Source organism: Monopterus albus, unplaced genomic scaffold (genome assembly GCF_001952655.1).
Source record: "Monopterus albus unplaced genomic scaffold, M_albus_1.0 scaffold433.1, whole genome shotgun sequence".
Taxonomy (NCBI): domain Eukaryota; kingdom Metazoa; phylum Chordata; class Actinopteri; order Synbranchiformes; family Synbranchidae; genus Monopterus; species Monopterus albus.
The window spans coordinates 27,127-51,069 of NW_018128313.1; the positions used below are offsets into that span (position 1 = coordinate 27,127).

Sequence of the window (23,943 nt, forward strand, 5' to 3'; positions counted from 1 at the left end):
AATAATACACTAGTTGTCGATCTCTAAGTGTCAGCCCTGTGATAGACTGGCAACACCCCTACGACCTTCTTCAGGATAAGCGGAATAGATAACGGATCATACACTATCTGGACATGCATGGATAGAGACATACCTTGTGGCTGTGGTCATGTACTTCCTGGCCAGAAGTTCAAGGCAGTAGGCAGTGCTTTGATTGGCTACCTCTCCTAGGACAATACCCACGCATGCAGCCAACTCCAACTCATTACCTCGGATCAGACTTGACATGGCTAACTAAAAAATACACATACACACACATTCCAGCCACATTTTAAAATAATTTTATTAACAGTGAAGGATGCATGCAAATAAATGCTAATAGTGCCATGCACAGACTCTTGTGTACCTTGATGTTGTCAACAGCTAGGTGACAGCAGGCTGCCAGGACAGCACACCCATCCTGGAAGTACCACTCAGCCAACTCCTTACATACCTTATGGAGGAGACTGGACAGAGAAAGAAGAAATAAAGGCGGACATTATGGTCAAAGCTCACTAATATTTTGGGATTCATTTGAGACAGTTAAAAAATTTACCTAAAATTTATTTGCAAGGATGCTGAATTTATTTTGTTTTCTACAAAACTGAGAAATGAGCAAGTGAAGAGAAGCGGGTAACCCTGTCCCTAGGTATGAGGTTCTTTTTAGATGCTGTGAATGGTTGATCAATTTCTCCATAGGATATTTTTTTCTTTCCAATTGCACACAAGGGAGCACACTCGATAATCACACTATTGGGTTATTAATATTGAGTGTGAGCCACATACAAAAAGTATTGGGAGGAAAACTGTGTATGTAGCCTTATTTTGACAAACAGTGTTTTAAGCATTCAGCTGTACAAAGGAGGCGGATTACGCTGCAGGAGATGTTTAAAAGGCTTTTGATACATTTTCCACTGCAGAAACATCTGGATTCCACCGGAAGTACAACTGGAAGGTTCAAGCGTTGCTTTCCCTCAGAGTATACTGTGCATATAGTATTTTAATTTTTTAGTGTTGCCCAGCTACTAGGTTACATCAGTGCAGGACACACTAATACCATATGCCAGTGTTGAGTGGAAGTTAAGCAATATGCTTCATTATGCTCCCAAATATTAAGCTCTAGGCCTATTCAAAGGTTGCCATAGTGATGTCTGGGTCATCAGCCTTTTCATCAATATTCTGCCAGTTTCAAATATGGTTCAATTTGCCAACAAATGTAAATTAATAACAGAAAATTAGCATGAGTGAATTTCAGCTTTACCCCTGGTATTGTTGTCTGTTATCCACATCGTTAGTTGTGTGATTGACTGGGGAGCTTTGAGGTGCGCGGATGTTCCCTTCACATGCTCCCTGGAAATAAGAAACATTATTTATGTCATTTCTAATCAATATTATCACAACTTCACTGCATTTCCTAACCTCTCTGTCTTTTTCTCCCTGTTACTCCTCCACCCCTATATAGAACTACTGTTACTATTACTGTCAGCTCATCACCCCATCAGTGTCTCTGTCCCCTTCCTTTGAGTACCTGTGCTATTAGTAAGGCTTCAAGCAATTGTCCTCTGCCAGTGAAGAAAGTTACGACTTTTTTTATGTCTCCTATGGCAATGCAATATGGGATAGCATCATCATTATCCTCATCCATCAGCTGGTCAGCTCTCCTGTGACATTGACATACAAAATACACAAATAACAAAACCAGAGTTAACATCAGTTTGACTTTTTGAGATGGAGAGTGTTAAAAGCAGCCAGCTCTGGTTAGAATCAGATAAGGTGCTTTTCCTTCTGGTTGTGTTTGTGTAAGAGAGTTTGCATAGTGTGTGATTCCTGTTGCAATTACTGCCATCAGTTGCTATAGCTGCATGGACTGTATGTTGATTCAAGGGCGCCCTCTGTTAATGGCAGCTGGGAAGCACTGCCAGATCATGAAGGACATAGGCTGTAAGTGCAGCGTAGTGTACAGATTGCAGGGCGTGTATTATTCTCTGTATGTTTCCTGTAAGAGTATATATGCACTGTGACATATAGAAATGTTGCTGAGAAGTGTAACGAGTGGGTATGATGTATTGTCAAATGTTAAAATAAGTCATAACAAGGAAGGGCATACCTGCTAAGCTAGTGAGCTGCTGTGCTAACATCACTTGCTCTTCTCTTGTAGTGTGCTATGTTTGATCTACCCATGACGAGCCAACGGTACAAATGACTAGTACACATTTTATGTTCTAGACAATAAATGCTGATCTGCAACAACAACAGGCCTCCCAACCATCATTTACCCACATCAAACACAACGCAGAGTGACAAAGGGGGTGCTAATTGACAAGTTCCTGTGGCAGCTAACTGAGCTCAGTTACATTACCATGTAAAGCTAACATGTTTGTTTTGGTAACATTAGCAACCCATGATTTTATCTTCATATTAATTAATATAATTTAAATTTAGAAGCAATTCACATTAGTACTTTATTAGCAGCAACCAGAGCATTCTACTGGTTGGCCAAATTTACTCATTAGTCAGTTAACGCTAGCTTTGTAATGGAGGCTGCATTTTGTACAGTTTGTCATAACTAGACATCTGTAGTTTACAATCCCAAATCAGGAATGGTGTGTAAAATCAAAATTGAAAATAGTTATGTGTAAATCATCTGTGTCCTGTATTACATTGAAAACAATATCAGAACATTATTTGATGTGATACCTCATCAGCTTTGTTCTTTGTTCAAACTAAACACTCGCTTGCCTGCAAAATATTCCAAAATAATATTCCAATGTATTCATTTGTATATTGCCACTTGGAAACAAAGAGCAGCTAGGAGCAGCTCATAGTTTCAGTTTGTTTTGAGTCTCACTAGACCCTGTTTATGTGGCATGCATAGGATATCTCACTTTGCTGTGCACCATTTTTAGCTCATACATTGTTTTATTTATTACAGTTTTTAATTTATTATTATTTATTACCTAAAGTTATTTAGGGGCCGTATCCTGTTCTGCCTTTTTTTTCTCTTGCACATTATGAACTTCCCTTGCCACACAAGATCTCTGTTGCAAAAAATAATAATTAACAGTGGAATAATGAAATGGAATAAACAGTTTCCTGCAGTAGTATTTTGATGTACATTATCAACATGCCAAAAATTGGCTAAAATTCCCAAACAACAAGTCTTGTACAAGCTTCACGCTCTAAAAAAGCTCTACAAAAGACCACATGAAGCATGTGGGGGATGGACACATTAAAAGTAACAAATACTGGATGCATAATAATGCAGATTAGAAAAGCAGAAAATACTAGCCTCTATGAGTAGTAGTAGTTACCTTTTGTTGATACTGTGTCAAGGAAGTCAGGGCTGTTGCTGTTGAAGACAGAGTTTGTGGTTTTATCGTGGTAATATTGTTCCAAATATTTAGTTTACTGTTATGGCCTCATAAATTCCCATTATGTTGAATAAACACCTCTCTGACTCTATTTTGAAAATAGTGCAGTCTTTATTCTAGATTACTACACTGGATTGTGCTGTACTGTTTAAGTATTGCCCTTATTTTGTCCATCCCCTCTTCAAGTGCATTAGTACTGTGGCATTATGCACTGAGAAAGTCACTGAGACAGTCTCATATATTGCTGAGCAAACCTTCTTAACAGTCAACATGACACTACACACTTGTGTTTCACTTTAAGTGTTTATTTGAAAAGCTGAAAAAACAAACAGAAACATGGTTTACCTCTGCATTAACTTCTTCCAATATTTCATGGAAACTCCTGGTGCCACAGACAAAGCCCTCTCCCACTGAAACAAAAATACAAAGGCTCATACTCCTTTAATTCCATTGTCCATACATCAGTTTCTTTCTTTTCATTTCTGTCTTTTTCTGACAACAAAAATGCTATCACTACTGTGGCAGCACAGCGATGCAGTGGTTAGTATTGTTGCCTCACAGCAAGAAGGTGCCAGGTTCGAGACCCGGCCGACCTGGGGCTTTTCTGTGTGGAGTTTGCATGTTCTCCCTGTGACTCTCTGGGTGCTCTGGTTTCCTCCCACAGTCCAAAGACATGTAGCTTAGCTTGATTGGTGACTCTAAATTGCTTGTAGGAGCAAGTGTGTATGGTTGTTTGTCTACATGTCAGTCCTGTGATAGACTGGCAACTTATCTAGGATCCAGCCCCCCATGACCCTATTCAGGAATAACCAGTATAGATAATGGATGGCTGGATACTGTGATAAAATATACTTAAGGTTAAGAACACCATACCCTATTCAAACTCCTCTGTATGTGGTACTGGTATGTGCAGCTGTCTGTCTGCCCCTGCTGTGCCTCTCCACTCTTTCAGAGGTCCTGCGTACCTACCCTTTTCAATTGCAGGCTCCTCAGCTTCCACAATGACAGGCAAAGCAGTTTAGTGGTTTCATCGGCTTCATGATGGCCTTAACATTAACACTGGTGTTTTGATGACTACTAGAAAACTTTGCCTGACTTAAGGCCTTTATTTTTAGTATAATAAACTTAAATTTACATTTGCCATGGTATAAAAGGATAAGTAAAGGAACTATACAGTTAGACTAGTCAATGATTAAAGAATGTAGTAAAATATTAAAATGGTAAGTCACAAACAGGATCAGTGTCAACACAACATATCTCACTAGCATGTGATTCACATGCATTCAAGAGAAGAAAATGATTACACACACAGTGCCTACCTGTCCCAGTTCCACCATTAATTCACAGTATCGTTGAATTTGTCCCAGTCTCAGATGGATGTCTGCTGCTTCTTTCAGCCTCTCCTCCTTACTAGGAGCTCCGATACCTTCTCCAAATTTAGACATCTTGACTATTGTCAGCTCCTGGGCTTCAGACTGAAAGATAAAAAAACGATAAATGAAAGACAGAATCCCTTTGGAGCCCAAATACCTCCAGATTTAAACATCGTAAATACAGCCATGGACAAATTTATGGATACCCTTCCACAAAAAAACAGAAGAACCCACAATTTTCTCTGAAATAATGAGAAACTATCAAAAGTCATTATGTCAATCATTTATTCCATATTTAATAAAAATCAGACTTTGCCTTTTAAAACAAATGAACATGGCGTGGACAAAAATGATGGGTAGGTTGGCCCACCTTTCCGGAGTTAACTGCTCCAGCCATATCAGGATTAAAGGGTACCTTCTCCAAACTGCATGTTTCAGCTCATAGATGTTTGATAGGATTCAGATCAGGGTTCATAGAAGGTCACTTCAGAATAGGCCAGTGTTTTCTTCAGAAGCATTCCTGGGTGCTTTTAGTTGTGTGGTTTAGGATATTGTCCTGTTGGAGGACCCATGACTTGTGACTGAAGCAGAGCCCTCTGACTCTGGGCAGTATGTCTTCTTCCAGGGTGTCTTGATAGTCTTGAGATTTCAGTGTGTCATGCACAGATTGAAGGCACCCCATGCCAGAAACAGCAAAGCAGCATAACCAAGACATAACTGAGCCTCCTCCATGTTTCACATTGGGTATGGGCTTCTTTTCTGTGAAAGTCTCCTTTTTTCACCTGTGAACATAGAGCTGTTGTGACTTGCCAAAAAGCTCCAGTTATGTCTTATCTGTCCACAGGACATTCTCACAGAAGCACTGTGGTTTTCAATATGCATTTTAGCAAATTCCACTTTGACATTTTTACATTGTTCTTTCACCAGTGGAGTCCTTATGGGTCTTCTTCCATTGAGCCCAGTGTTGCTCAAAAAGTGACAGACAGTGCAATCAGACACTGACATACCTTGACCTTGGAGTTCAGCTTGTATTTCTTTGGAAGTCTTCCTTGGCTCTTTGTCCAACATTTGCTTTACCCATCTGTTGAATCTTGGGATGATCTTCCTCTTGCAGCCATGTCCAGGGAGGTCAGCTACAGTCCCATGGAACTTAGACCTCTCAATAATGTTTGCAACTGTAGTTACAGGAACATCCAGCTGCTCGGAGATGGTCTTATAGTCTTTACCTCTAATTTTCTTCTTCATCTCCTCAGATAATTTTCTCCTTAGCTTTCTGTGATCCATGGTTACTGTGGTGCACACTATGATACGAAACAGCAGGCAAATTAAGGTGATTTTCATCTTTTCTATGGAAGCCAACAGATCTCTACAGTCTAATTTAAATATCTTTATGAAATAAGCAATAATATATATCATACATCATTCCAGTCCCCAAGAAAAGCCCCATCAGTGGACTGAACGACTACAGACCAGTCGCCCTGCCATCTGTAGTTATGAAATCCTTTGAAAGACTGGTGTTGGCCCACCTGAAGGACATCGTAGACCCCCTGCTAGACCCTCTGCAGTTCGCCTACCGGGCAAACGGGTCAGTGGACAACGCAGTGAACATGGCACTGCATTACATCCTGCAACACCTCAACTCACCAGGGACCTATGCACGGGTCCTCTTTGTGGACTTCAGCTCAGCGTTCAACACCATCATCCCAGACATCCTCCACTCCAAACTGACCCAGCTCACTGTGCCTGCCCCCACCTGTCAGTGGATTGCTAGCTTTCTGACAGACAGGGAGCAGCGGGTGAGGCTGGGGGAAACTACATCCAGCACCCGGACAATAAGCACAGGCGCCCCCCAGGGATGTGTGCTCTCCCCTCTGCTGTTTTCACTCTACACCAACGACTGCATCTTGGAGGACCCCTCTGTCAAGCTCCTAAAGTTTGCTGATGATACAACGGTCATTGGTCTCATCCGAGACGATGACGAGTCAGCAAAGTCCTACAAGTTCCTGGGCTCCACTATCTACCAGGACCTGAAGTGGACGTCCAACATCAGTACCATTGTCAAGAAGGCACAGCAGAGGATGTACTTCCTGCGCCAGCTCAGGAAGTTCGACCTGCCCCAGGAGCTGCTGATACAGTTCTACAGATGAATCATCGAGTCTGTTCTCTGCACCTCCATCACTGTCTGGTTGGGTCAGCAACCAAACAGGACAAGTACAGACTTCAGCAGACAGTCAGGACTGCAGAAAAGGTCATTGGTGTGAGCCTGCCCTCCATGGAGGACCTGTACACCTCACAGGTCAAAAGGAGGGCGGAGAGGATCACTGCAGACCCCTCACACCCGGGATACAATCTATTTGAACTTCTCCCCTCTGGACGGCGTTACAGGTCACTGTGCACTAAGACAACCAGGCACAGAGACAGTTTCTTCCCCCTGGCTGTCACTCTGATGAGCACTTAACCAATGACCATATGATTGGACAATAAACCTCAGTGCAATACCTGTAAATATATACATTGTACAGATTATACAGACTCATACAGGTCTCTAGTACTCTGTTTTAATTACTCTATTTTTATCCCTACTTATCTCATTACAAAGAACATTCCTTTGTTGTCTGCATTGTTACTGTCTGTTCATACTGCTTATTCTGCATTGTTTGCACTTTCTGTTGCTTGTAAATACTGCTTATTTTTGTTATATTACACAGCCTTATGCTGGTTTGCTGTTTGCACATTGAGAGCCGATGCACCTGTGTCTAACACACCTGGCCAATAAAGGAGATTCTGATTCTGATTCTGCAGGTATACATCAGACAATTGCTTTTAAATTCATCAGTTTTCAGGAAGAACGTAGAATTGTTTCAGCGAGCTGAAAGGGCACCAACAAATTTGTCCACATCTGTACTATCTCCAGATGAACTTCAGCTGAACTGAATACAAGAAATGTTTAAATATTAAGAAAGGAACAGTTGATCATGTTGTTGTATAATCATAGTTAGCATGTGCCTAAGGGTTAGCTATAAGAGTAATTCCATGCTGTAGCTGAGCAGGTACTACAAAAATATGTCAATTATTGAGTAATTATTATTGAATTATTGTAAACTAGATAAAGATAAAGCAACTATATTTATTTGAGAGACAGACATAAAGGTAATGGTGGTTTTCCATTCAAACTGTATGTTTTGTAAACAGTGTGAACCAAGTGTAGTTCTCCTGTTATTATTTTAAAAAATTATTATATTTATTCAGTGTGTACACAGTGTAAATACAGAACTATATGTTCTGTATACACAGTGCTGCTCCTTATTCCTGGCCAGGTTAACATGTATGGAGTGCAGCCCCTCTCTCCTCTAAGCAGAGACTGACACAGAGCAAAATGCAGTGAAATTAAAGCAGGTTAATCTGTGTCAACCTGTGAGGTTATGTCAGGTGACGGTTCAGGGAAGCACAGGGTGTGCCGCTCATTAGCTTCCCACAATGGAAACATGGTTATAATGTGCAACTGGAACACTGTTGTCCTCACTGACAGATTACTGTGCTCTGAATGAGATGTACATGCCTGCTAATAGAGCTAGCTTGGTTTGATAATAAGCACTTACATCTCTGAAAACAGTCAGAATAAATTCTAAATTGGCATTACCTGAATAGACTGACCACGTATTTTCAATCTAAGTGGTTACTTTGTCACCTGAGAAAATCCATCCATCCATCCATTTTCCTCCACTGAGAAAATGTCAAAACTTAAGAATGTAGCATCAATATGATGAAAAACAAACAGCTTTAAGCCTGACTCCAAATCTCTGCCATCAGGCTCTCACCCAGCTGTCACTGCATAAAGTAGATCTTTCCCCAACTTTGGGCTATCACCTCGCTGAGCTCCTTCAGTCGCTGTCTCACACATCAGGGTGTACTGAGTGACAGCACTCGGTTTCCATTGACAATGAATGGGCAGCTGTCACTAACACAGGGCTTTGTCTCCATATGTAATGAGAGTGCTCAGCAGTGCAGCAGCGCACTTTGGCCACAAGGGGGCTCACATATACTCAACAGCCTCTCCAGCACTCACAGTGGTGAAGAATCTTTTTAAAATCCTTGTGATCTCTCATGGACTGCCTGTTTCCATTACCAAAATTTGTGACTCTCGGTTTTCAGATCACTTGCCTGTTTTATTCAGTGTTGCTGCTCTGTCACTGGTAGACAAACCTTTTATTCCTACTTCTTTTACAGCAGAAGAGTTTTCTATTCATTTTAAAAACTCTGGTTTGTATCTGGTAGATGATGTCTCCTCATATGAATCCTGAGGAACTAGTGAGTTCATTAACTACCACTTGCCAGGACATGTTGGATTTCATCGCTCCTCTTTGTATGAATACTGAGGAACTATTGAGTTCAATAACTACCACTTGCCAGGACATATTGGATGTCATCGCTTCTCTTCGATGCAGACCAGCCAAATTGCAAGTAGTGCCTTGGCTAAACAATTCTATTTGGGCACTTAGACAAAGATGTCAGCAAGCTGAACATAAATGGAGCAAGGGTAAACTTCACGTTTCTCTCTGCCATTTCTGGGGTTGTCTCTCTGACTATCAGAAGGCTGTGAAATCTGCTAAATCGAACTATCTGTCCAACATTGTTGTCAATAATCGTCATAAACCTTGGTCTTGTTCAGTACAATTAATTCTGTTATCAACCCATGTAACCTTGCTTCTCATCCTGAGGCATCATTAGCAGTATGTGAGGGTTTTCTTCAATGTTTTACTGATAAAGTCACTAGCATTAGGCAGTCCTCCAGTTCTACTAATCCTGACCCAGCTGATATTCCTCTGCATACTGCTGTCTTTGATCGGTTTGAGCCTCTATCTTTGCCTATGCTATCTGAACTGGTTCACCAGATGAAAGCATCTCACTGTTCTTTGGATTATTCGCCGACTAGATTGTTTAAGGATGTTTTTGACTCTGTTGGGCCTAGCTTTATGGCTCTAATTAATTTATGTTTAAGGACAGGCTCAGTTCCAGATGCTTTTAAAAAAGTGATTGTCCAGCCTCTTCTCAAAAAGTCAAATCTTGACCCTTTAGTGTTCTCTAATTTTAAGCCAGTCTCTAAATTATCTTTTATGTCTAAAGTTCTGGAGAAGATTGTTTTTATCCAACTCCAGTCTTTTTTGGCAGGCAATGGCATTGAGGAGCAATTTCAATCTGGTTTTAAATCAAAACATAGTACTGAGTCTGCATTATTAAAAATCAGTAATGATATTTTGTTGGCTAGGGACACCGGGGATTCGGTTTTATTGGTGCTTTTATATCTCACTGCTGCCTTTGATACAGTGGATCATGAAATCCTCCTATCTCCTTTGGAGCAGTGTGTAGGAATTCAAGGTACTGTTCTTAACTGGTTTCGATCTTATCTCACTAATAGAAGTTTTACTGTTAATATTGGTTCCTGTTCCTCCTCTTCAACAATCCTTTCCTGTGGTGTCCCCCAAGGATCTGTGCTTGGCCCTATTCTGTTCTCACTGTGCATGCTTCCATTAGGATCTGTCTTAAGGAAACATGGCTTTTGTTTTTACCGTTATGCAGACGGCATTCAGATATACTTACCATTGAAGGCAACGAGAGGGATGTCATTACAGCCATTGTTTGACTGTTTGACAGACTTGAAATCATGGCTGGCACTTAACTTTTTAAATGTTAACGAAAATAAAACTGAGTGTGTGCTTTTTGGAGACTTGGTGAACTTAACGTCTTCTGACCAGGGTCTGGGCCCCGTGGCTCGTCATCTGAAGTCGACAGTAAAAAACCTAGGGGTGATGTTTGATGGCGAGTTAAGGTTTAATAAGCAAATTAACTCAGCTGTGAAATCTAGCTTCTTTCACCTCAGGTTGTTAAGTAAAGACAAGTCATTCCTTTCTTTTAATGATTTTGAGATTGCAATCCATGTTTTTATCACCTCCTGCCTTGACAATTGCAATGCTCTATACTATGGTGTTAACCAGTCCTCCCTCTCTCGTCTTCAAATGGTTAAAAACGCTGCTGCTCGTCTTCTGACAAGTACCAGAAAATTTGAGCATATAACCCCGGTTCTGGCTTCTCTCCACTGGCTTCCAGTCCATTTAGAATTGATTTTAAACTGTTGATTTTTGTTTTTAAGGCTGTTAATGGTTTGGCACCATCTTACCTCACTGAATTAATGCATTGGTACAAACCTACAAGGTACCTCAGATCTTCAAGCCGGTTTATTTTAGAGGCTCCTATGGCCAGATATAAACATTGGGGTGATCGTGCTTTTACTGTTGCAGCCCCTAAATTGTGGAATAGTCTACCTTTTAATGTTAGATCAGCTACTGACCTGACTACTTTTAAATCCTTGCTTAAAACATATTTATTTGGCTTGGCTTTTAATGCACAGTAGGGCCTGATGCATTCCTTTTAATCTAATTTATTGAATGTGTGTCATCTGTGTGTCTGACTTATTGTTTTATTTTTGCACTGAATCTATTTTATTTAGTTATTTATCGTGATTTTATTTTGTCTATGTAAAGTACTTTGGTCAACTGGATGTTGTTTTTAAAGTGCTATATAAATAAATTTGATTTGATTTGATTTGAAAAATTCCTGCATTCCAATTATTATACAGATCAGCACCAAAATCTAATCAATTGTTCCATGGCCCATACACTACCTCTCCAAAAAAAATGCCATCAAAATCCATTCTTAACATTTTGAGTTATCCAGTTAAATAATAAACCAACAAACAGGTAAAAATACAACCCCTGCCCTCGGCAGAGGTAATAATTTAATGAATTTTAGAATCATAATGTATTTATTAACTTCTCTATAGCTGAGCGGCTTGTAAAAAACCTTCACTGTGTGGTCTCCCTAGGTTTTTGCACATGATGGCTTTTAGGTGATTAATCAGAGTGGCTTACTGTTTTAAACTTGAGCAGGTGCTTCATGTGCATCACTCCTTTGCTGTAGCTGGCTGGTAGCAATGAGTCGTCCTGGCCGTTAATGACTGACACCAGGTCCCACAGGTTACTGCTGCCTCCTGGAGGCTGCCACAGGATAAAGTAAACAAATTTGGCCATAAACACATGAAGCATGCACACACACACTCACACAAACAAATTAATAACACTGATTCACCAATGAAAAACTATGTTTGATGTATTTGTTTACATTGGCATAATTTTCAACATTTCATTGACTTTTTTTCTAGCAGTGTTTAAAATTTGCATGTATCAGTGTCTCAGAATATGTTTTGCTGTTGTAGACTTCTTTAGGTAAGCATAAACAAAGCATATGAAGGAGAGAGGCTGTTGTTAGGTGGAACAAACTTGGAAGAATTGAGCTTCCTCACTTTTTCACTATCCTGCAGCCTCAGACCCATTAATCAACCAAATGATTTAAAATATATGGTGTACCAGCAACAGAAATAATATGCTAACAAGACATTTAAATATATTTACATTTTCTACTTGTATTTGTGAACTGATTTCTAGATTTTCAGTTCAAACTACTTTGATGTGCAAAGGTTCTTATTAAAACAAACTCCCATGTAAAAGGCTCCAGGAGTAAAATGTACAGTACAGACATTTAGCAGCAGAAGCACATTACATGTTTGCAGACCTAATCTACAATCCTTGCTCTAGTTTTGTGTTGCATCCTCTAAGACAAGCTGCTGATAATACAGACTCTGTTCAAAAGCACTCATCAACTTTGACAGAGCATGAATGTAACAGATTGAATTAGGTGCCATATTATCACCATGTCACCACTAATAATTAAGCATTCAGAACGTAGTTACCAAAAAGCATTCGGAGAACCAGCGTAGCTTCTTGGCCTTGATGTCTAAGCTCAGTTTGTCAAGCTCCTGTTTGATGTCTCGAGACACTTTACCACAGAGCAGTGGAGGGCAGCCAGGAACCATTGCTGTGTCTGCAGAGACACACAAGTGCCACAGTTTGGTGAGGATTTAGAACAGAATGTCATAAACCAGAGCAGGCCAGGCCTGTTCTCACCTGTGTTTCCAATGATCTTTTCCCAAGGCTGATCAGTGAGGATGTTCAACAGCAGTGGAGAGATGAGCGGTGTGAGAGACCACAGCCTGACTGTGCTGTCTCTACTACAGCTGGCCATGGTGAACGGACGACTCTGGTGGCATGTTAAACCTACAGTTCAACACACACACAGTTTGATGAATGGATTTAATGATCTGTCACATTGAGCTTGTGTGATGTGCAGGGATACTTGCACAGAAGGAAATCTTCAGTGGAGAAGAAGATAAGAATCAGAATTTAATGAAGCCATGTGTTTCTGTTCTGACTGAAATATATATAATGCAATAGATGCCCTTGTCAGAAATAACTGAATGTCATGCAGTGCCTTTCTACAGCAATAGAAAATTGTGTTTGCTGTATAATGCATGCTATTTGAATCTAAATTAGCTCATATTTATCTAACATAATATCATCTAACCTCATTCATCACATATCCTCCACTTGATACCCAGCATTAATAGTCTAGTAGGTTGTTCTTTTAATGATATTATACTGTCTTACCGTAGACATCAGCTCCATGGTCAAAAACTGTATCTAGACATGTGCCATCTCTTGTATCCCACACTCTGATTGTATAATCCCAAGAACCTACAAAATAACATAACATTTTACAATTGACTGTGGTTAGAACAAATTATGTTAGCATAGTCGCATCTCTCCCTGTGCTTGTGTGGGTTCTCTCCGGGTACTCCGGCTTCCTCCCACAGTCCAAAGACATGCAGCTTAGGTTGATTAGCGACTCTAAATTGCCTGTAGGAGTGAGTGTCAGTGTGGGTGGTTGTGTCTGTCTCTAAGTGTCAGCTCTGTGATAGACTGGCGACCTGTCCGGGATGTACCCCGCCTCAGTAAAGTACCTACTCTACTCTACTCTACTCTACTCTCACCCAGTATCAACTGGGATTGGCTCCAGCCCCCGCTGTGGCCCTTGTTAGGATAAAAGATATAGATAATGGATAGATAGTCCCATCACTGCACAATGTACACCTACCATTATAACACTACTAATCTGAAACATCGCACCATACAACTTATAAATTATGACTGGGTCTAATACAAGTCATAATTATTTTGGATCTCAAACAAGACTGTGTCAGAGAGCAGTAAGAGAAAAATGTACTTTATCCTCACTACAAGCAATTTGTGTCTTGTGCCACAAAGATTGGTAATATATGACTGGCTCTGTGCAGATAACTGCACACTAAGCTTCCACAATTCATGTATCTAACTGAGGTTTCCATGTTTTACCCTTTTATTGATTTTATAAATCAATCATGGTCAATATAATTTAGCTTTTTTGACAAAAAACCTTTACTGTCAAAGTGAAAACTGGTTTCTACAAAGTAATGTCAATTAAATAAAAATATGTAATGTGTAATTAGTAGATGACCTTTGGCTGCAATCACAGCACTGACTCTGTGTGGATAGTTCTCAGTCAGGCTTGCACATCTGGACACTGCAATTTTACTCCATATTTCTTTATAACACTGCTCAAGCTCTGCCAGGTTGCATGGGGATCGGGCGTGAACAGCGCTTTTCACATCCAGCCACAAATTCTTTATTGGATTGAGGTCTAGGCTTTGACCTGGCCACTCCAGAACACTCACCTTGTTGTCTTTAAACCATTTCTGTGTAGCTTTCGCTGTATGCTTTGGCTCATTGTCTTGCTGGAAAATAAATCTTCTCCCAAGCCTAGTTTTCTTGCAGACTGAATAAGTTTGTCCTCTAGGATTTTCCTCCTCCCAGTCACTTGAGACACAATTACTGCACTTTTGTGATTCCCATTTCACTAATTGTGAGACTACTAGCACCAACTGGCTGGACCTCTGTTGCATTAGGTCAGTCATTTTAAAGGGGGTCAATATTTATGCAATCACAGTGCTACTATTGAATGGTATGCCACTGTTACATAAACAAACACATAATACAGTAGTATAATATATAGTTTCAGCTCCTTCCTGAAGTACTACATCAGCTGTAACTAACAACTAATGTTTGTAAGTGAAATTCCAATGTATAATTTGCTCAGATATGGAGGACCACAGAAACCTGTATTTCCTGATATCGCAGTTTGTTCCACACCCACTAGATGTCGCAAATGAGCTGTATTTTACTGTCGGTACCTAAAGTCCAGCCATTCATCCATTATCTATACTTCTTATTCCTGAATGGGGGGGAGATGGAGTCTATCTGCCACCATCTGTCATAATGCTGTAATTTTAAAATCACTGTAATCCATTAACTACTTATTTCTCTGTCAAATTTTACCTTACATTTTTAGAGGTTACAGTGAAGCTCTCAGCTAAACAATGCACCTTTGGCTGCAATCACAGCACTGAGTTTGTGTGGAAATGCAAAAATGGTAACAGCATCGTGTTACTGAAAAGCTTAAAAATGCAAATATACAGTGACATAAATGCGTACTGGTTATATGATTAGACAGTCAGAAAGTCTGTTTGTAACACCCATTGCTTTGGTAGTGGTTTACTGGGTTTATTTCTGTCGGCATGTTCGGACTGCACTGGATAGACATGCCCTGACAAGCAAGACACTGATAACATACTGATCACTAAACATCTGGTATAAAAGAAGATAGCCAGAAAATCACCCCGTACTTGTGGTGACATTACCTGAAATGAGTAGGTAAGGAATCTCTGTGTTCCACATCAAGCCTCTGACTGGAGCTGTATGACCACTCAGCACATTGATACATGCATCCTGTGTGTAGTCCCATATACGAACAGTACTGCACAGACAGACACACAGGGGTTCTCTTTGAGTTCATTTGTAATGATTTCTTAAATGCCTAATCTTTTTTCTTCACCATATAAAAAGCAGATGCATTCACATGTGTGACTGTTATAAATGACAAATGATCAAATCAATGTCCACACTTTGTAATTTGCTCATTTACTCTATATGACTTATGCTCACAGTTTCTTGTTGTTTTTGTGCCTTATTCCTGCAGTGAAGCAGTTTCAGTGTTCATCTCAACCATGAGAAAAAAAACAGCCTGCAGCACGCTGTGGTCTCTGTCTGCACTCACCCATCATCTGATCCAGAACACAGTATTCCCTCTCTGAGTGGAGACCAGCGAACATGGAATACTTTAGCTAAGTGCCCAGTGAAGACCTTCAGAGGCTGATCAGAGCTGGTGGCCAGGTAGTATACCCGAACATTTTTATCCTCACAGCCTGTGGCTATCATATCCCTGCAGAGAGAGAGAAGGAGGCAGGAACATATGTGAAATCCATGGACAGTATGAGTGTGCTTGAACATCACTGTAAACATGGTCGGAGTCTGTTCGATTTTGCATTGACAGTATTTTTAGGAGCCACACCAATGTTCAGCTGATGTGTTTGGCACCTCTCTTGTTCTTATGTAGAATATCTTTCTCTGTATTTCATCTATATTCCCCTCTCCCACATACAGTTATCTCCATCCTTTCTTGCAAAGACAGATTTGTTAAAGGTATAAAAAGACAGATGCTGAACACATTTGAACCTATTTCACCGGTTTTTGTTGTTGTTGTTTATTTTGCTTCACTCCTATTAGCCTTCAGTCCTGCTTTGTTTATCAGGTAATATCTTGTAACTGTGGCTGACTACTGTATATATAAACTGTTCACATAAGAGAAATAAGTAAAGTGATAATTATCCGGTCTGCCATTTGTAGCCAGGTTCTGCATGAGGTAACTGTCAACAGATGGACTGATGTCTTACTTGTTGTTCTGGCTCCAGTCACAGCCAAACACAGCAGCAGGATGTTTGTACTTATGGAGGATTTTACCATCAATGGTCCGAATGATACTGATGTCAAAACAAAATAAAACACATAAGACTCTCTCTGTGTATAAATATATAGTTTTATTTTTTCATAAATAAGTCAATCAGGAAAGATGAGTACTTACCAGAATCCGTCTCCACTACAGGTGGCGATCCTCTTGGAATCCTTATGGCTCCATGATATACAGAATATACCATTCTTACCATGCTGGTGGAAGACAGAAAGGTCAACATAGCCATCATCTTTGCCAAGCTGGAGTTAGATGCATTACTTAAGGCATAGTTTTGCAAGGATAAAATAATAACATTTCTTCAGCTGGTATAGAAACAACATTTTACAACTGGAGCAGGTTTTTTTATTGTTAGTATAAGAGAGGGGAGCAATCATATTTTAACTTATTTGATTAAACTAAGCAATACTCGGGTGAATTTCATAAATTAATGATTCACAGGTGAATTAGTTTGCACTTATAGTCAAAGTAACCTCATTAAAGCGAGTGATGATCTTTCCTTTCCTGACATCCCAGATGAATGCTCCATTTCGAGATGTCGCTCCTGCAATGCAATTCAGGTCTCCTTCAAAACACACACAGACAGAAGGTCAGCAACTTTCATATGAAGAGGATACACTTTACTGAAATATTGCTAACTAACCGGTTTGTGTATGTACTTGTCTTTTGCGGGCGGGGATGTGTGAGTGTTGTGTTACATGTATGAATCACCTACAGTGACTGACAAGCATGATGTGTGTATGCGTGTGTGTGTGTGTGTGCGTGCGTGTAGAGGTGGAGTTCCTGTACCTGGCGCCCAGGACAGGGAGTAAACCACTCCTTCATTTCCCGGGGAGGTGTAAACAGCTGTTAGTGTGTTTGTGTCCCAGATTTTGATGGTTCCATCAAAACTAGCTGTTGCCAGCAGGTTGGGATCATCTGGCTTAAACTTACAGTCAAAGATAGTCTCTACATGACCCTAGAAGCAACAGAAAACCAGAGCGAAAGAGCAAAGAAATCAGAAGACAAAAACACAGCAAAAGTGTATGTACTGTATGTGTAGGCTGTTATAAGATACCAAGTCTCGTAGGAAGTCCCACTTTTTGGCACCCATGTCATAGAGGCCCACCCCTCCATCCATGAAGCAGCACACAGCATGGCCAGGAGGCAGAGAGAAGGAGCGGTTCTGTGACAGAGTTGGGGGAGGTACCGCCTCACTGGTGGAACTGGTGTATTGACTTTTACTGGGAGAACAGGAACTTGGAGCTGTGGAATAAGTCAAAGGAAAAAAATATACAGTGTCTAGTGTCAAGAAAATCATCTTGACATTTCGTAACATTCAGTCACCTTATTTCAAGCATTTTAAACTTGTTCTTGTAAGAATGTATCCACTGCAATTTGTGGTTTATGGACTTTTGAGAGTCACACAACAAGTCAAACAGGTTACCTTTCTTGACAAGAGGGGATTGGAGGACATGCAGAGCATGAAATCCGGTCTTTTTCAGTTTAAAGCTGTCCAAAGGAGTGGAGCGAGATACATTCCATACCCTCAATACTCCAACCTGGGAGTCTGACACACACACAAAGGCAAATCAGTTTAACTATTTCAAAAGTATCATCATGGTTTTAAAACAAATGTACTCATTAATACGATGTATCTGTAAAACACAGGCAGATGGCCCACATACCAAATGACTGGCATGTTGAAAGGCAAGTCTACATTTTAAAGACAAATATTCTTTTTACTTCACTACATTTAGTTTAGAACTGTAGTTACTAGTTATTTTTCAGGACCAAATTAATACAAAAACTATAGGTGGAAAATTCACAAGTTACCCAGCAGTATTTCAGATTATAAGAATATAAGATAGTTAAATTAATTCCACCTTTACCAGCTGCAACATTAAATGTGATAAACAAAATAATGCATCAGTAATTATAATACAATAATATGAGATACAGGAATGGGAAATGTGCCATTCTGCATAATGAGCCCTTTTACTTTTAGTACTTTAAGTATGTTTTGATGCTGATACTTTTGTATTTTTACTCAAGTAAAATGCAGCACTTTTACTTGTAACAGAGTATTTTTACACTGTTGTATTTGTACTTTTACTTAAATAAAGGATCTGAGTACTTGTTCCCCCGTAGCAATAAACACATCCTACATAACAATATACAGCCTTTACCTCCAGTGATGAACATGCCTGGTGCAGAGGGGACCCAGGCCAGACACTGAACTGATGCAGCAGCTGAGGGGAAGCAGAAGGACGTGATACATGTCAAGGCCTCGCTGTCCACCAGCCTGATCCCATTATGGAGGTTAGACACTATGGTAGAGACAGAGTGTTCATCATTTGGTATCTTTGGTTGCAGTTATAGTCACAGAGATTTTTGTAATAACAATTTACTGGATGGGTTACATATCCATCCATCCATCCATCCATTATCTATACCGCTTATTCCTGAATATGGTCGCGGGGAGGCCAGAGCCTATCCCAGATGACACTGGGTGAGAGGCCCAGTCCACCCTGGACAGGTCACCAGTCTATCACAGTGCTGACACTTAGAGACAGACAACCACACACACACTCACACTCACTCCTATGGGCAATTCAGAGTCACCAGTCAACATAAGCTGCAGGTCTTTGGACTGTGAGAGAAAGCTGGAGTGCCCAGAGAGAACCCACACAGGCACAGGGAGAACATGCAGACTTTGCACAGAAAGTCCCCAGGTTGGCCGGGACTTGGACCCAGAACCTTCTTGCTATCTGCAGCACTGCTGTGCTGCCAATGGGTTACGTAAATACACAAAATGTTGTGTTTTTATTAATAGCAGTTTAAAGTTATCTTTTTTAAGGCTTACACCTTTACTGTTGTTATTTTGGGGAGAAAATTAGTTACAGAGAGACAGACAAGAAACAAGGGAGACAGAGAGGAGGCCTGCCACATAAGTCAGTGGTCAGACTTGAGCTGCCGACATCGGGCACTTAGTGTGCTACATGTTGTGCCACACCATAACCGTTCAGCAATCGAAGCACCAGGTTACTAGAATGTTATGTCATGGTACTAACCTGTAATTACTCAACAAAAACTTGAAATAACAAAGCCTTGGTAATGTTGTTATTATTTTGTCTAACCTAGTAAATAGTCAGTTGACAAAAGGTCCCATTCCAGAGCACTAACTGGATCCTCTTCATCCGTCCCCTCTAACGACTCTGGACGCAACACATGCTTTTGGCTTTTATTCCCTAAAAAGAGGCAACAGAGGGAGATTAATAAAGATGTGTGCTTGCAGGAACACGACTCTGTTTATGCAGAGCATAACAAGTCTCCTCCAAGCAAGATGTCTGTCTATTTGAATTCAACTTTTAATGAGCTGAGATAAACTGTTACTCTCAGATGTCCATCCTTACCTGGCTGAAAGATAGATAGACTGCCATCTGTGTGTCCAAACACCAGTTTGCCCTTCTTGCTGGGGTGCCATCTGAAGAGACAGATATCAGATAGGAAGGAGTGGGCTTCTTTATGCACTGTAACCCCAGGGTCAGGACCTCCATAGACCCAGATATACAGTGGCCCACGCTGGGAGACAAACGCCACTCCGTCAGCTGAGTTCCAGCACCAACTGACTGATGCAGGGACACCTGGGGAGACAGAGGAGACATTGTAATACGGTATAGGTGGAGGACATTGCAAAAATCTGATCTTGAACACTCCACTACATTGTCCATTTACCTTTAGTATTGTCCAGCCTTGCTACAGCCCTTTGCTCTGTTACATTCCATATGATGAGCAGGTTATCAGCAGAAGCTGATGCAAACAAATCGGGGTTGTCAGGACACCAGCTGATAGCTGTTATGGTCTTCTTGTGTTCTGACATGATAGATCTCAACTTAAATTCATTGTATTGTTGGTCCAACTACAAGAAAGAGATTGAAAGAGGACAAGGAATTCAAAGAAAACCAACAGCTCTGATCTTGTCCTGTTATGAGTTCAACATAAATTCTGCAATGACATGATTTTATGAAACCTCTTTGTGGTACTGAATGCATGACTGTAAAGATTTTGGGAGCTCATTCTGTCCAGACGTCTAAACACTTGAAACATTAGACAGGTACAGTGCAGTGACTGAACGATGTAAATAACTGAATTTGGGGATTTCAATACAGGATGCTGTGTATTATTATAATGTATGAGGTTTGCAGCACCCAGCACATATGTACTTTAGTTAACTGCCTGTGCAATGTACTACACTGTACTAGGTCAGTTATTCATATGTTACCAGTGAGCTCACATTTCCCATGACACATGATGAAAGTTAAGTTTCAGTGGTGAATTGAACAATAAGATATCAGAGCTGCTCCAGCAGGTAACCTCTAGAGCATAATGCCACCTCTGATTTTAAACCTTTACCACCTGCATGGACACAAATCCACATGTAGTTGGGTCACCTGGTAAATGTATATGGCCAATGTAGCACAGTAGGCGAAGCGGTCTCCACTAGCAGCACACACATCTTTATTCCAGGGTTGACATCCTGCTGCCAGCAAGCCCACCTGCTTCACCTTGGCCATCCTCACCTAGAGACACATAAACACATGCATGACACTAATGATGTTAATCATCCATCCATTAGCTATACCACTTATCCTATAGGGTCGCGGGGGAGCTGGAGCCTGCCCCAGCCAACACTGGATGGGAGGTAGGGTCCGCCATGTACACGTCTCCAGTCTATCACAGGGCTGAAAAACAACCACACACACTTACATTCCCACCTAAGGGCAATTTAGAGTCAATCATCTAACTCTCATGTCTTTGGACTGTGGGAGGAAGCTGGAGGAAACCCTTACAGGCACCGGGAGAACATGCAAACTCATGAGGTTCACACCCACCACCTCGATATCTGTTAGGACAGTGCCAACTATGTGCTAGCTATGTTATATTTAAGTTATTTTACAAATACAAATCCAGAGCTTTTCCACACCTCTTAGTAATATGTTATACTTTCTGTGTTTTTACATCTTCCTTAATATTGCTTTAGTGCCTATGGCTATGTAGACAAGCAATAGTTTAACTAATCTAAATACACTAATAGCAGTAATAAGCAAATGTGCATTTTTTCACATAACTTACTAATAACTAATCTTCCCCAGAGTCTAAAGATCATTTGTTCATTGTGTTTTTATTATGCATTGTTATGTGTTGTATCATTGTGCAGTTCAATATGACACCAACGACAGTACTCAGAATAATCAGCAGATCCACAGGTTAGAGAGAATAAGATGATTAAAAAAGAGAGATGTGTAGAGAGGATTTATTCTTATGTGCCGTGATTGGCTAAGACTGCTGCTTATCTACGACTGAATACTGTTACTGTGAATCAGCGACTGAATGATGTCCACTCAGTTGCTACCCAGCCTAAAACCAAGAGCTTTAAAAAAACCCAACAGAAAATGTCATTTCCTTTGACTGCTGACCTAAGACTGCCCTAGTTAACACATTTGCTAATTGAGTTTAATCACTTAGGCTTTCACAATAAACAGGGTTTTTGAGGCATCAAACTGAAATAAAGAACTAAGGCCAGGGATTCCCTATCAAAGGTAATCTTCAAAAAGCTTTTGACCAGTTACCCTCTAACCTCTTCTTGTAAGGTGCAAATTGGTTGATTTACATATCAATTTCTCACTGTCCACTCTTTTTCATTACATAATGATGTAATCATCTGAACAGTGGTCAAGTGCAGTTGTCACATTAATGACTGCATTGCACATGCTGCAGGAACATGCAGTGATTTTTTTAGCTTAAATTTTGGAAAAAAGACAAGGCTTTGCTCTCTACTTCCTCTAATGTAATGCTAACATCCTCTGGGAAAATATTCTCTTGATTTTTCATTTCAGTTTCCCTTTTCTTTTTCTGTTTCTTGTAGGGTTTGAATGTAAATCTTTATCTTCTGTACTAAAGAATTTATGATCCCCAAGCGATGTGTTACACAGCAGAGTTAATTTGATGACAAAGTGGCACTACCGTTTTGACCTTTTTAATTTAGGAAGGTTTTAAGAACAGCCACTACTTGACATGAGCTGAAGGACATCAAGCATCAAGAAAACACCAGACTGATTAAATGGCACTAAACGTTGTTTTGCATACTTAAATTATTATCTTCATGAATGCTATTACACCTAAAACAATTTCTTGCTCTGACATGTTATAATGTCTGCCATTAAAAACGCCAATTAAAAGTAAATGTGTTTCCAGGAGACAGACTTGGTTCACACTCACCCAGAAAAACAGCAGGAAAACAGGGAAAGGAACATAACAGTTTAAAATTGATCAGCTGGCTTTTAACTGTGCACATAGTCCCTTGGCTGGTTTGAGTAGCTCTAGGTATGGCTAGTCTTTATTGGCCTTGAGCACGGTTTGGTCATTAGGCACATAAGGTAACACAATCACAAAATCTGACTGACAGATTAAAGTTGCACATCTATAAATATAATACACCAGCTGTCGTTGCAGCTGCAGTTCATTCATTCATTTGCACTAAAGGATCAGTTTTAACCCAGGTGCATTATTAACGTGTATTTCACCAAAACCGCGCTCAATTTAGTCCTACTGTAGGTTATAAGCTAGACAAGGAAGACATATAGAAAAGGAAACTAATGTCAACACAAATGCCTGACAATAACTAGTAGGCTATTAATACAAACATAGCCTTAGAAAAAGGTCTGTCTGAGCCACCGTTAACTCGCATTCAAACTGCTGCCACCAGCTGCGGCCAAGCAGACGGTTTCATCTGTCGGTTTCCTACGAATATTTCAAGAATGTAGCTAGATGGCATCAACAGGTTTCAGCAGCACAAACTAATCCGTGTGGACACTGTTGTTGAGACACCTGAGTGTCGCAGATGTCTGAATACCACAGAGCGGCAGGTCGGCGAAGACAAACCTGCCTTTAGCTGATTTCACATCTCTGTTTTGTGTGCCATCGCTGCTGATTTATATTATTGCGGTGCTAACAGGCAGCGAATGCATGTTTTTCTTCTTACCGTCAGTTGTCGGCTGGCTCGTACACAACGGACAGCTCCCAGGTGCTGAAATGTGCACTGCTCACCGTTCTCCGTAACCGAGTCGGTGATTGGGCCGTTGGAATAATCATCAGGATCAGCTATTGGCTGCCCGGACTGTCTGTCATACCGTTTCTTCCTCCTAAATGATTGCCTTTAGGTCAAAGCAATTGAGTGGAAGATATACTGTATGTCCATGGTTGAAGCACTCCGGGATAAATGCTCTTTTTCTGTCGACATGTTTCCACTTAAATACAGGCCTATCCCTAATCCTAATCAGTCGTGCCTT

General features: G+C 40.5%; 1 protein-coding gene across 2 annotated transcripts in view; it reads right to left on the reverse strand.

The window, feature by feature from the left end:
* wdr17 (WD repeat domain 17) overlaps positions 1 to 23,709 on the reverse strand; it is a 28,917-nt gene extending 5,208 nt beyond the window's left edge. The window contains exons 1-24 of one of the 2 annotated variants that reach the window (XM_020586992.1): positions 23,637 to 23,709; positions 21,046 to 21,174; positions 20,330 to 20,513; positions 20,008 to 20,238; positions 19,732 to 19,842; positions 18,781 to 18,921; positions 18,039 to 18,161; positions 17,670 to 17,857; positions 17,402 to 17,570; positions 17,086 to 17,177; positions 16,727 to 16,809; positions 16,539 to 16,625; positions 15,863 to 16,027; positions 15,447 to 15,562; positions 13,321 to 13,407; positions 12,781 to 12,930; positions 12,567 to 12,697; positions 11,689 to 11,814; positions 4,709 to 4,864; positions 3,735 to 3,799; positions 1,547 to 1,679; positions 1,280 to 1,368; positions 386 to 485; positions 134 to 273 (exon numbers count right to left, since the gene is read on the reverse strand). In XM_020586992.1, the coding sequence (XP_020442648.1) occupies positions 134 to 273; positions 386 to 485; positions 1,280 to 1,368; positions 1,547 to 1,679; positions 3,735 to 3,799; positions 4,709 to 4,864; positions 11,689 to 11,814; positions 12,567 to 12,697; positions 12,781 to 12,930; positions 13,321 to 13,407; positions 15,447 to 15,562; positions 15,863 to 16,027; positions 16,539 to 16,625; positions 16,727 to 16,809; positions 17,086 to 17,177; positions 17,402 to 17,570; positions 17,670 to 17,857; positions 18,039 to 18,161; positions 18,781 to 18,921; positions 19,732 to 19,842; positions 20,008 to 20,238; positions 20,330 to 20,513; positions 21,046 to 21,168 (2,990 nt within the window). In that variant the 5' untranslated portion in view covers positions 21,169 to 21,174; positions 23,637 to 23,709. Of the gene's footprint in view, positions 1 to 133; positions 274 to 385; positions 486 to 1,279; positions 1,369 to 1,546; positions 1,680 to 3,734; positions 3,800 to 4,708; positions 4,865 to 11,688; positions 11,815 to 12,566; positions 12,698 to 12,780; positions 12,931 to 13,320; positions 13,408 to 15,446; positions 15,563 to 15,862; positions 16,028 to 16,538; positions 16,626 to 16,726; positions 16,810 to 17,085; positions 17,178 to 17,401; positions 17,571 to 17,669; positions 17,858 to 18,038; positions 18,162 to 18,780; positions 18,922 to 19,731; positions 19,843 to 20,007; positions 20,239 to 20,329; positions 20,514 to 21,045; positions 21,175 to 23,536; positions 23,592 to 23,636 lie in introns of those variants that run through there. The other variant, XM_020586993.1, reaches the window with a different exon arrangement.
* Between the last annotated feature and the right edge of the window lie 234 nt (positions 23,710 to 23,943).